At 40.5% G+C, this 13,979-nt stretch overlaps 1 protein-coding gene across 6 annotated transcripts in view; it reads left to right on the top strand.

Moving 5' to 3' along the window:
* The window catches only part of P4HA1 (prolyl 4-hydroxylase subunit alpha 1), a 37,938-nt gene that overhangs the window by 1,799 nt on the left and 22,160 nt on the right, over positions 1 to 13,979 (top strand). For all 6 annotated transcript variants that reach the window (XR_011326790.1, XR_011326791.1, XM_069795876.1 and 3 more), the window contains exons 2-5: positions 5,649 to 5,765; positions 6,664 to 6,760; positions 9,297 to 9,448; positions 11,901 to 12,038. Coding sequence is in view for 4 of the 6 variants with exons in the window: in XM_069795876.1 (XP_069651977.1) it covers positions 5,678 to 5,765; positions 6,664 to 6,760; positions 9,297 to 9,448; positions 11,901 to 12,038 (475 nt within the window). In the remaining 2 variants the exon portion in view is untranslated. The remainder of the gene's footprint in view (positions 1 to 5,648; positions 5,766 to 6,663; positions 6,761 to 9,296; positions 9,449 to 11,900; positions 12,039 to 13,979) is intronic.

Below are 13,979 nucleotides of genomic sequence, written 5' to 3'. Positions count from 1 at the left end.
TCATGAACTGCTGTCCAGTGGCAGTGCTGTTCTAAGCAGTTCCTGATCTGTGTTGTTCACACGGGGTGGTACACCTGAGAAACTGATTCAGAAATGAGTGTACTGGGGGAAAATCACTACCTCATCTCCAAGCAGAAAATAGCTGATGTGGATTAGTTCCCTTTGCTGATTCACTGTGTAGTCCCTACACATGATGGGTCATCTACTAGCAGAGCTGAGGTGGTAGTGTGGAGACAGGAGCTGCTCCAGAAACTTTGGTTGAACAACAGGGTTAGTGTGTGCATTAGAGCTATGCATTGAGCCAGAAGAGAGAGCAGCTCTCTGACCTGCAGTGATTTAAAAATTTTTGCATAATGAATGGTTTTAAAAGCTGGCATTTAAAGCTATGTTTTTGAGGCGTGCACATAGATTAGAAAATACCCAGTACAGTTTGAAAAACATAAATGACAGATAATGAATAACACTGTGGAAGAATTGAGGATAAATAGAGGTTTATGGGAGGAAAACTCTGCCTCCACGTTGAGGTTGGTATAGATAAGGAAACTTTTTTTTAAAGTGGTCCGAAAGAATATACTTGTTGAAAAAACCTTACTTGATAAATTGTGTCTGTTTAACTGAGGAAAGACCCTAAATAAAGTCTGTGCTGAAACAGTATCTTTGTTGTCACTTGAGCTGTGTGTTTCTAGGCAGCGATCTTGCAATAACTTCAGAACGACTTGCTCTTCCCCTCGAGAGGAGCAGGCTTTCTGCTACTGCAGAACCACCTGCCAGGCTACAGCTTCAGCCTAAAAGAGCTCTGATCTGTTACTGTTTTTCAGCTGGTGATCATTGGGATTGTCCTGGTTTCTTTATAATCGCTCTTAATATCTGAAAACATTCTGTATATCTCTATAGATATTCTGCTAATCCTTGAGCAGAAGTATAAATAGAACGATAGCCTCCTGCTTGTTGTGTCTAATAAGATGAGTCCTCCGCTCCATCGCCAGTGTTCTTTGTCTTGGCTTAGAAAGTTAAAAGAAGTGGGCTCTGAGAGGGCTGTGTCCATTCAGTCTTAGTCTGGAAGAAACCAAGATAAAACTCGCTTCAGTTCCTTGGGTACAAATCTGTGTACAGACACGCCTGCTCTATAGTCAGACTCACAAATGTTATCTTCAAGTTGGCAATAAATGATACTTAAAACATGTCACCCGCTTGACTTCAAAACTGATCCTCATCTCTTACTAGGTTATATTTTATATATACAAGATTTCTTATATTACAACTTTGTCATTAAAAAGAAGCCTAAAACATGCTATGTTCTTTTGTTAGCAGCAATTCTAGAAAATGTTTCTTCTCTCCCTGCTTAGATCTTAATTTTAAAACGGCCTTTAAATATAAAGTCCTAGAGAACTCAGGGAACTGGATTCTAATGATTCTGTCATGTGAAACTGTTAAGCAATGATGACACCTAAATGTTCTTGGTACTTGGTGCTTACTCTGGGAAAGTTCTTCCCTTTTGAGTAGTATTTTCATTTCCCGTTGTGTCACGAGACTATAACGTGAGTTGTCCTTGAGACAAGAGAGGTTTAGTGCAGTGAGCAGCTATCATTTCTGGTGCTGTCCTCTTCCCCTGCTCCCTAAACTCAGCTCAGTTTAATTTTTTATTTATTTATTTTATACAGTAGGATACAGTAAGGGTTGTGAGAGTGGACCAGTATTTAAATCAAAAGGTGAGGATCTTGGTGATACAGTTTTGACTCCTGGCTTTGCAGCAGACTTAATTTTAAGTAGGTCACTTATTTCTTACCTAAATAAAGAAACTGTTTTGGAATTAAGTTAAAGCTATTCCAGAATAATTCCATGTTGAAGTACCCCCTCAGTTTCCATTTTCTACCTTGTTTTCTGGATCCTGGTAAGCACCTGGGAGCTTGGAAGTGGCAGTGAGGAGACTTGTATAATAAGCATCTTCAGTTAAATGCTTCAGTCACCAATTAGCGTGACCTTGATTGTTATGAGGTTCTATCACTCTCTGTAGTTTGTCTTAACTTCACTTTTTCTTCTGCTTGCGTGGATGCGACATATACGTCTGCTCTCCTATGACTCTTGCACGTTGTTTCTCCTTGTAGGGCAGAGCTGAACTCTTTAAAAGTCCTCAAAAAAAATCCACCTCTGAGTTTCATCATTTGAAGTGGCAGTTGTTGTCTATCCCTGCTGTTCGGGGAATCCTGTGCTGTGCTTGGCAGTATCATTTGTCTAATTGCTGCTTTGTTTTACTTGCATCTACATGTTTGTTCTTTGCTATTTTTTCCCATTCATTTTTTTTTTTCTGCTCTACCATGTTTTACTGTTTCAAAGCTTAGCAAATGTACTTACGGGAAGTCAGGAAGCTCCAGTGTTAAAGCTGTCAGCTGGACTCCCACTTCTGTGTGTAGGTAGTGGATTCCCTCCTCTCTGAGATGTTCAACTGCCATCTTTGTATTTGCCTGAGGGACTCGGCTGAGGAGGAGAGTCAGACTGACAGGAGTAATGTAGAGAGGATTTTCATCTTGTTTTACTTCATGTCACTGACAGGAAGAAATTAAGCCTACTTATTTGGCAGCTTGTGCGTCTAAGAGATTTCCAGCATCTATCTTAAGTAAGCTTTATTTTCTTTGATTTGGGAACCTGTAGCTGATCCTTCTGCAGTAGTTTTGAAAGCTGTGCTACTTAGCAACTGCTGTTAGGGCAGTGAAAGCTTGGCTGGCCGCTGCCTTGGGCTCTGTTTCCAGCTCTCTGAATTCCGTCTGGGAGGGAAGTAATCTTGGGTGGCTGAAAGCTATTACAGGAGTCTGAGTCCTTGCAAATGACAGAAAATCTGGAGACTGCAAAAGGAAAGAAAAATGAAGTTGGAAGTGACCTCTGGACGTCATCTAGCCTAACCTCCTGTTTGAAGCTGGCTGAGCTTGGAGGTTAGGTTAGGCTGCACGTGGGCTTGTCCCATTTAGTTTTGAAATTCTTCCAAGAATAGGAAATCCAGTTTCTCTGGGCAACCTCTTCTAGTGCCTATCTGCTGTCACTGTGAGAAACTTTTTCTTTGTACCTGCTTAGAATTTCCCTTGTTGCTATTTGTGACCATTACTGCTCACTCATTCTGCTGTATGCCTGTGAAGGTGTGAGGAGGGAGTAGGGTTGCAACTGCATTTGGAGTCAGCCCAGTATTGGAGCAGGCAGTAAGGGCAGGTAGAGAAGAGGAAAAACTGTGTGCAAAACATGCTACTCAAGCAGGCTTTAAGGCATCCTTCTATCGTGTGAGATGGAATACTGTCACCAAGAGCCGTAGGTGGAGAGCAGACATAGTTTTCATCACCTTTTTGGTGGTTTTTTTGTTTGTTTTGTTTGTGTTTTAGAAAAGTTTCATAGTGATTACTAGTAAAAGTAAACTTTCTGAATCTTTCCTTGTGTTTTACTGGGTGCAGTAAACAAATAGCTCGATGAATTCTGAGTCCTGATAATGTTGGCAAATATTTATCCTATAGTAGAACTGTTCGTGCGTTGTAATTGATTCACAGATGTATTGGCTTGAGTGCTGAATGAGCACTTGGCTTTTTGCAGAACAAAATACGAATTCAGCAGTGTTTTTAATAACAGCGCAGGTACACATCAGCGTCTTGCACATATGAATACAGGTTCTTTTAAGTAAAGGGTGAAAGGAAATGTGCCAGCCAGAAAACTTGATTCCAGATGTGACCCATTAATTTTCAGCAATTACTCAATTGGAGTTCTTGTTTAATGAGACCGACATTAGTCACAGAAGAGGCAGGTGTGGTTGTATAGATCTTACCAGGACCCCTGGTTTATGCTGCAAACTAGGTAAGGGTTGCAGTCTGGCTGCAGGGTTGTATATTTGTTCATTGTGTTTAGGGCTGGAGTTTCACAAATGAATTGAACCTGTGCTGCTACCAGAAACAATAATTTGCTTTCCTTTGCTGTCTTTGGCTGCCAGTTCCTGCTTCCAAATTTCCCTCTTCTACTGGCATGGATATTGCATGGCTATATAGTGAACTGTATCAGAATTGAACTTAGGGTGAAGTGAGCTTTGGGGGGGAATTTTTTTAATTAGTTGTGTTTGAAATAGGCTGATTCAGCTTGTTGCCTGGCTGCCTGAGGAGGGGACAAGCAAGCAAGGAGGAGGTGAGGAATGCTGCTGTGGATAGCAGGGCTGGTTTAAAGTATTGGAGAGGCTGAGGCGCCTGACTCGACTGGGGAAAAAGCAGGACTCCAGGCTCCCCTCTCCAAATTTTTACTTTATAACTTACTTTCTGCTGGTGAACGTGTCAGAATGTTTCAGCCCTTCAGTTGTGGTTGTACAGATTTCAGATGATTTACAAGAGTTGGAGATTGTGCTGTTTTTCCAGGCTTGTACGAGTTTCCTGTTCCTGTTAGTGGCAGTGAAACTGTGCTTGCCCTGTCCAAGAGGCGGTTCACAGAGCCAGTAAATCTAACCCCGAGTACTGCTTTCTGTAGTGCTAGAGGTGGAACAGAAAGGAGGGAACTGCTTCCTGACCCTTCAGGTGCAATATGAGAAGAGATCCTGACCTCTGGAGTCAAGGGAGTGTTTTCCTGTTAATACCTTCACTTGTGGATGGGATAATTTTTCTTTGGGTGTGACTTTTGCACTTCCCTGATTTTGTTTACACCTTCCTTGTGCGAATGGCACACCTGGTTTTATGTTGTTCGCTACCAGTACTGTCAACTCAATCAAAAGCATATTGCTTTCTTTGCTAAATAGGTCGAGCCACTTTGTAGCTGCACTTGCTTTGTGATTTTTTTTTTTCCCCTTTTCTTTTTGTTTTTCTTCATTAGTTATCTTACCGTTAGAAGACTTGTAAAACAGTTTCTGTTAGTACATGTGGTTGTTTTCAATTTTTCTGAGCAGATGCAATACATGAGAGTTTAAGCTTTTGTGTTTGGAAAAAAGTAAATCCTGTGAATTCCAAGACAGCATACTTTTAAAGTATGCAGTAGTGAGGAAATCCTAGTCTCTTAAAAGGGTTCAGTATCTTGAAAGCCTGAGAGCTTGGCAGCTGTTTGTGGGAGAAAGCACTGCCTGTGAGCCTGTTATGGACTTATCCAAGGGACTAACTATGAACTAGCTGACAGAAAAGCCTTTTGTATCAGGTATGGAGGCTGGCTTCATGATGGTGGCAGTTGAAGAGCAGGAGCGTGCAAGTAACTTACTTGGTGGACTGGTTGTGTAGGGTTTTCATTTAGACCTCTTCCACTGGCATCTTTCTGACTGATCAAAGGACACTTTTTTTTTTGTTGGGTGGATGAACTCGATAATACGTATTTTAACTTGGTATTATGGGTTTTTTCAGTGTTTGATCTTGGGGATTTTGGTGCTTTTTGTGAAGCAGCTCTATCTGCAGTGTGTCTTAGGTGTCAAAAAGATGAAGAGTGCTTGTGAAGACCCCGTCTCCAAGCTATTCTTTTTTCTTTTACCACATAAGACAAAAGTATAAGAAAGTCTGCAGAAGGGCATCAGTCCTCTGTGAGAGCTGCTCAAGCTTATCAGGATTCTGCTACCTCAAGAACTAGTGGCAGCCCCAAGAGAATAAGCTGTCTGTTTTGAAGGTAGATTCAACTGTCTGGTGAGTAGGGATTTTTTACCTACTTTGTTTCTTTCATAGGTACGTGGTGAGGTGACAGCTATTGAACTATGGCATTCAACAAGATTTGGTATACCGTAGCCCTTGGACTTCTGCTGCCTTTTTCTTACGCCCATACGGACTTCTTCACTTCCATCGGTGAGACATGCTTTGGTGTATATGCTGCATAGCCAAAAGAATGTCTTGACGGCTCTCAAACCTCATTCTGCAATGATGTGTTAATGGCATCCAAGGCTTTAATTGGTACAGAACTAAATCCATTTACTAGTTCTTATGACCTTATTGACTTCCTTCTTTTGGGAGAAACATGCTTTGAGTTAAGTCAGTCCAGTCAGTCTAATGACCCAGGCTAGGCTTTGTATTCATTATGTATTCTTACAGGTATTGTATTTTAAAGAAAATTTTGGTGTGGACTGTTGCACATATGTAGAAGCAAGTGAAACAGCTGTTAAGGATACATAATGATACCAGTATGTCAGTGTACTCTCTCCTGGGTTCTGATGGCCTGTGACACAGCTGAAGATGTGGACTGTATCACTTTGTGATGAACCAGTTCAGCTGCCTCTTTGGAGGAAATGAAGCAATTATTAATTAATAACAGAGTCTGTTAGGAGACCCATTGAAGTCATGCAAGTAATCTTAAAAATAAAACACTGGATTAGTATTGTATATCAAACATGAAGGCTTTATGTTTCTGTAGCTTTGTCTTTATTTGCTCTACATTATGTATGCTTGGATGAAAGATTACTCTCTTGCAAGCTACTTCCTTTTCCAAATGAATCCTAAATTAGTTCTAATAATAAATATGTGATATTACGTTAATTTCCATGGCAACAAGCTTGGTCCAACATGAGATTTTCTCCTTCAAAAAAAATAAAAGGCAAGAGGCAAGAAGCCTTACCTAAATTCTTCTTCAGGATTGTTTAAGCAGATGCCGAAGGTCTTTGGGGAAGAAAGAGTTGAAGAGGAGAAGAAAGTAGAAGAGAGGAAGAATGCCTCTAATTCTCAGGTTTTTGGTTTTCCATTTGTTTTCTAGGTCATATGACAGACTTAATTAATACAGAAAAAGATCTGGTGGTGTCACTGAAAGATTACATCAAGGCAGAAGAAAGCAAGCTGGAACAGATCAAAAAGTAAGTAGCTTGTTTCATAATGCCAATAGTTAATAATTTGAGTCCACCCTTATGTAAAAAGTGCTTCCCAAGGCTGATTAAATTTGTGGAATTTTTCCTCTGAGGCAAGGCTTAAACCAGCAGTTTTTGCTGGGTTTTTGTCCTAAGTTATTATCTCTGAGCCATTGCTTTGTTTTATGCAGCTTTCTAACGACGAAATCTAATCAACACCCTTTCTGTATGATACCTTCACTTTGGGACTCCTGCTTGCTCGTAATTCCCAAGGGGATGTAGTTCTTTGAATGGCAGTTTGCTTAGTGGAAACTAAAACCCAAGAAGTCTCCAAATGAGCGTTACAAGGACTGCAATGATATGCTAGATGTAAAAATGCTAAAAAGCATTCATGTGGCCATATTGCACATGAGTGGCTGATCAATGAATAGTAATAACCTGCTACAGGAGTGGAGTCTCTTTCTACGTGCTATGTTTAGATTTAAAAGTGAAATAAAGCAAAACAAATCTTCTTTACTGCTTTTAAAAATAACAAGAGACCTGACCATTGCCATTACTGTGTTGCTCGGCTCTATAGCTGTGAGGACCAGAGCTCAATATGTCAGACTCTATCGCAGCTAGAAATAAAAATTTTGTATCACTGAACAGGATGATTTCCTGGCCTTCAAATATGTGTATAAATCTGTCATGAGGATGTTTAAACAGTCTTAGAGAGATGCATGAATTTTATTTTAGCTGTTGTGGATTACATTCTACCATCCAGGACTTTGGTCGGACTGTATTTATTTTTATCACTTAAAATACAGAGTTGGAATTGCTGACAGGTTTGGAATGTTGAAAGTATATTCTTTACAGCTACAAATTAAGATGGGAGCATGCTGACTGGATATCCAAAAGCATGTGAATACAGCTTATCATATGAGCATTGCAGCTCTGTTTTTATTATATTAGAGGTGCTCGCTGTCAGGTTAGACAAGTTAAAATAACTGTCACAGAGAGATGAAAGAACCTGGAAAAAATGCCAGCATCGTTTGAGTTTGTTGGGCTCTGTACTTTGGCTGAAGGCTGTTGATAACTTGTGTTGACTTAAACTCAGTGAAAATTGGTAATTCAATGAAATGCGGAGGATGGCTCATGCCTTGTGGGTGGCTTGTGGTGGAGGCTTTTATGAAGCAGAAACTACTTGAAAGAAATACGGGCCTTGCAGTTGTGGCTCATGGTTGCAGTGACTTTCAGCTGCTCGTTAGGTTTGAAAGTCATGCAGTGGGAGATATATGATGGATCTGACCGTGTGCAACGTGAATGCACAATTTGTGGAAATGGGTTTCAGTCTTCAGCTTACTAGAAGCTGGAGTCCATGGAATCGCTTTGAGTGCTCTGTTTTGGAAGGAACCCCTTCACTCACGTGGCTGCTGGCAAGAACCCAAACAGGGGCTGTCAGAGTGCAGGAAAGCAACTAAAGACAGTGTGGAAAGAGTGAATGCAAACAGTGGCACGTTTAACGGTTGTAAACCTCTACCTGTCTCAGGTAAAGCAGGCAAACTTAATTCAGGCATACTGAATTCTGGAACAAGCTGAATGCCAGCTTGTGTATGGACTTCCCTCCAGGCTATAGATTTTGTATTTGCTTTATATTGGTGTTGATGTTTGGTATTCTATGTGGGGTGTGGCTTTTTAAATGTTAATTTATCCTGTTTTCAGGGCGTTGCTACACATCTTCATGTTCTAGATCTGCATTGTTTTGGAGAGAGAGGGGAAGTTTGGTTGTTTTGCAGACATGCAGTAACACAGCACTGGTGCTTATAGCATGACTGATGTGCTTCCTGACTTGAGACTGGAGCAGACTCCCTGGATGTTTCCATTAAAACCACACGTGAACAGCAGTAGTTGTTGAAAGGTGTGCTCGTTTCAGAGTGCATTGGAGTTGTGAATGGCTTGTGTTGCTGATAGTGTTAAGAGAGGTCTGTGGAGTCAGAACTGGAGCACCAGAAAGTTGATCTGGGCTCCTCATTTGGGACCGTGAGAACTACATGTTTCTCAATACAAGCTTACATTATGGAAGGCAGTTTTGTGGTGGGAGGCAAGGGACTTATCATAGATTTAAGAGTGTGTGTCTTACAGTCAAATAATTTAAGGCAAGCATTGGACTACCTTTTTGTAAACTTTAGAAAAAAGAGCACTTAAAAATAAAAGATCAAACGTGGGTGAAGTGTTGTTTTTGATTAGGCCTGCATGAAAACTCATAATGGAACTGCTGGCATGCTGCATTTGGTATTTGTAGGAAGGAGTTCATTCAGCAGCATTCCAACAAAGACCACAAGAGCAACATGAGATGTAGGCTGCAGCTGAGGAAGATTTAAAAAAAAAAAAAAAAAAAAGGCCCTTTTGTTCTTTCTAGGAGAGCTTTATATGTAGGTAATATAAAAGCTTGCAATTTGTGTTGAGTTTTGTATTAGCGAAGACTGTTGAGTAGCTTGAAATCAGTTTTATAGTGTGTTGGCAGACTTTTACAAGAGACTTTAATGAATGTATATTTTCGCTATAGATGGGCAGAGAAATTGGATCAGCTGACGGATACCGCTACAAAAGACCCAGAGGGGTTTCTGGGACATCCTGTAAATGCATTCAAGTTGATGAAACGACTTAACACAGAGTGGGGTGAGCTGGAGAGCCTGGTTCTGAAGGACATGTCAGATGGTAAGTGTGCCTATAGTAAGAACAAGGATCCCATTATAATTGCATTTACTTGTCTGTCTTTACATTGCATTACTATGTCTTTCACATGTCATGGTTTGATTAGATTTGTAAGTCTGCTCTTGAGGTGCCTTCATAAAAATTAACTCTGGAAGGCCTGCCATTTTGCTGTCCGTGTGCTATCATTTGAGCTTTACAAAAATTTCAGAAAACTGTGATGTTTAAACTGAATAATCTCCTTGGATGCTTTAAATTTTGCAAGGGATCGGGGCTTGCTTCATGTACTCTCCCACTTCCATCAAACTAGTATATTAGGAAATTTCATCTCTAAGTGTAATGACTCCATTGAACAGAAAAAAGGGAACGAAGCTCTTCTGAGTACAAGACGTGGGGCTGTCTGTGTATGGTCAAGTGCTGTTGCTGCTGATCTGCCCAGGGTTTTTAAGGTGTGATGGTTCGAAACCTGAATGTTGGCCGAGACTGAGCATTTGTGAAACTGATCTGAATTAGTGTAAACATTTTGCTGCCTCTTTTCTTCAGTAAGAGTAGAAGCTCTTTGGTAGGGAACAGGACATTAAAAAGTTGACTGTGAAAGATGCTTAGCAGCAAAGAAGCTGGGACTATATTTGACCTGTGAGAATTTGTCTCAACAGTTAACTAATACCAGGTGTAGGTTTGTAGTAAGAAATAGTAAAAAAGTGGAGCTTTCAAAAAAGACCCAGGGTTAGTCTGTGATAAGGATTCAGCGCATTCAGCTTCCCTGTTGCTGCTGCGAGGGACTAAATATGCCAGCTGAAAAGGCTCTGCACCGCCCAGCCAGAAATCTGGACCAGTGCCTCAAGTCCTTCTTCTGAATGAGAAAAAAAGAAAAAAAAAAAAGTGGACTGTTTTGTTTTAAGAAAATTGTCAGGAAAAAGGAAATTACTGGGGGAAGCATAGTGGAGTAAAAGAAAGGATGCATGGGAGTGAAAGGATATGTTATTTTTTCAAAGCAGGAACACCTTTCCATAAACTAATAGAGTTATCAGGTTTGAATAGTTAAAAAGGACTACTAGAGTGTGGCAAAACCCACAGATTTGGCCAGGTCATTATTTTTTGGATGGTTTTGCAGCTGAGTGTTGCATACTATGCTTTGTCTGGGTTTTGGTCATGCTGCTTAGTTTTCTACTGGTGGATGTTAGATGAACTTGACAAACATCCTATTGGCACTGTCCTCAGCACAGTAAAGCTTGTTGTGCTTCTGGATCTTGGGACAAAAGAGTTTGTTGAGCAGGAATGTTACTTTTCTGAAAATGTCAGAGTGGCTGTCATTTTGTTCAAACTGAGGTCCTTAAGGTGGACTTTGTTGATGCTGTTCCTTTTGGTGACTGCGTGTACCAGGGTGCTGGTGCTGCCCTCCTGGCTTTCTGGAGTCCTGTTTCCCTCATCAGTGTGAACAGCTTGCCATCCTCTTCACTGTGCAGAAGCAGAAGGAGAAAAATAGCATCAGATCTCCCACTGAAGAGAGGAGAATGCACTAGTTCTACCGGAGGGCCCTTCAAGTAACAGCAATAGCAGTGGTTGTGTGCGCGTTCACCAGAGAGGAGTAGGAACTTTTCATAACAGGGGAGATGATTACATGTGACTAATGACCGGGGAACAGTTCCCAGAGAGAACTTTTTTTTACTTCATAGAACCTGCTTGTCTTCTGTTCCGTAAACATCACCCTGGTGCTTCTTTCAAAAGCCCCCAAGTTTTTCTTTTTGATTGTTCCTTTGCTTTCTTTTCACAAAAAAAAGAAAAAAAAAAAAAAGAAATGCTACCTTTTCAACGCGTGCCTTGAGTTCAATTCAGTTTTGTGTGAAGATGGATCTTGAGAAACCTTTTTAACTTTGTGTGTTTCTCAAGCTTCTATGTAAATATGTTAATGCCCAAGTCTGCAGAAAACATTTAGGTTCACAGTGGCTTAAAGTCACAGTTGCCTAAAGTCTTGTCAAAAGCTGTTTGGAGTTAAGCATCAGCATTTTTGGTTTTTGTCTTTATATTGACCAGCCTTAATCTTTACACTGCTATTCTTAGCACTGTTTGGTTTTTTCCTCTTCTAAATTATTTGTAAATTCCATGTTACTAAATAAAAAGCCTTTTTTGGAAGGCAGATTGAGTGGAATAGTTGGAAAACTACCAATATATTATCTGTAATGTTCTCCATGTAGGAGTGGTCTTTGTGTTGTATGTAACTTTTTTTTTAACCTGTTAAGACAAAAATAGTTTCTGCGTGAAACCACAGGGGTACTCCTGTCCTGTAGAAACAAACCTATGGTGTTTGTTGCTGCTCTGCAGGGCTAATAGCTCTTCCTGACTTATTAATGGCCTTTCCTGAAATGTTAGCTTTCCCTGGAGTAGGGAGTCATTTCATGCATAGAGTTTATAGAATTCCTGGGACAAAGGAGGCCAAGTGTTTCCCTGTCTTTCCCAGGCTTTATCTCCAACATGACTATCCAGCGGCAGTTTTTCCCAAATGACGAAGATCAGACTGGTGCAGCAAAAGCCCTCTTGCGGCTTCAAGACACATATAATTTGGACACAGACACCCTCTCAAGAGGGAATCTTCCAGGTAAGAGTCATCAACAGTATTTTCAGAAGACATTGTGAACTTTTAATAAATGTCGTGATTACAAAGCATTTCACTCTGTTCTATCTTGTTTAGCTGTGTAGTGTGAAGGTAACAATAGGAAAACATTGACCCACTCTGGGATACTGTTGGGTCTGTTGCTGTGGTGGTTCTGTTGGAAGCTACATCCACTTGGCTTCCCTGCCTGGTGGGCTTTCTTCTGCCAGCGCACTGCCCAAGTGCACACAGATAAAACGCACTGCACAGAACACAAGTTTCTTTCTGAATTGAGACTCTCCTTTGTCCTGTCATTCTCCTTGCTCAACTCATATGCTTATTTCTGCTTGTGCTAGAATTTGAAAATTTCGCACAATGTAATGCTTTTTAACAAAACAGTTCTATTACTTATTTTCCGTTTCCTTCTCACGGATAAGATGGACCTTTCAGGTTGAGAGTGACTGAAGTTTCTTTGAGCTTAAACTTCATGGAGTGTATAAACTGAAAAACAAAAGACAGAGCGCATACACAGACTTGAGCTTATGTGGCATTACCTGAGGCAGTCTTTAATAGGTTTATGTGCAGGAGAAGTCACACTTGTTAGAAGACTCTCTGCTGAGTTTTCCTTGTTTCCACTGAAAATAGTACTGTGCCAACTGGCAAAAAATCAACTCTGTACAATCCATCTGTGTTTTTGCAAGCACTCATTGTGGTCAGATGCCTAATAAAATTAAGGGTAATTGGCTTTATATGTTATGATGTATAACCTTGCTTTTGGGTTTAGTTCAAGGCTGTCTCAAAGACCTACAGATTCATTCTAATACAGTAAGCAGTTATTGTTTTCTTAAAACAGCACAAAAATACAAGACGAAGTGCTTCGGATGGACTGTAGTTTACTGCTTCTTTTGAAGCAATAAGCTGTCCAGACTGTGTGTAATGAAGTGTAATTGCAGAACCTGAAAGCTCTAGAGTATAGAAGAGAATAGGTTGGTCTCTTCAGAGCTCTGGAGAGGAACATCCCATGTTGTCACTTGTTTGTGCTCCTTGTCTTCCTTCCCAGGGAATTTCTGTTTGGCCAGGTCACCAAGTTTTGATCAGAATCTTAAATTCTGTCATATCATATATTAATTCTCTTTCCTCCATTACAGGCTGTGCTGTTTCTTTATATTAACTATCAACCAACCCTATTTGATGATTGCTTTCTTAAGCACCCTTCTGAGTTGCCTTTTCATGTGTGGATGTTATGTTGCTTCAGAATGGACCAGGCTATGGCCCTGGAACCTGTTACTCATTCCAGGGGATATCTCTGTCTGAGAGCACTCTGCTGCCACTGCACCTGATTCCCTAATCTTTGTGTTATTTTAGAGTTTGCAGCTTCAGGCTCAGAAAACTGAAATCACTGGCCGTTACAGGATGGACCACAAGGTGTTTAATTAGTGAGCAGAAACAAAGTTGGCCTGTGGGATACTGCATTTCATGGCCTGTCACTTCAGCTATTTAATCTCTTAAGGCAGGTCTTCAACAGAAGAATTCCCTTGTTTGAATGCAGCTGTAGGAGCTGCTATTAGAAATTCAGGATGTATTAAGATGTAATCAGGAATGTAATTTTAGCTGTAAAACTGGCAGGTCCTGTTTCCTTTTTACAAGATTAAATCTGGTTTTTCATTGGGCCTTAATTTGCAGTGGCAAAAATAGCAATCTGTAATTTGCTTACTAGTGCTTTAATCTTTCAGAGGTCTCTTCGAATGTTTCTAAAAAAGACTGACTTCAAAAATCTTGAGCAGCTGGGCATTTACATGTTTTCTTTTTCCTCCCCCACTAAGTTGTCACTAACGAGATGTGCTTCAGTAACGTTTTGAAAGCAATAATGCAATGTCTTTGAAAACAGATTTCTGAAACTTTTTGTATTTGGCTTACTATTGCTCTTGCTCGAAGTGTTTGGGGTTT

Source organism: Haliaeetus albicilla, chromosome 11 (assembly GCF_947461875.1).
Source record: "Haliaeetus albicilla chromosome 11, bHalAlb1.1, whole genome shotgun sequence".
Classification (NCBI taxonomy): Eukaryota; Metazoa; Chordata; class Aves; order Accipitriformes; family Accipitridae; genus Haliaeetus; species Haliaeetus albicilla.
This window is presented reverse-complemented; position numbering and strand designations above follow the sequence as displayed.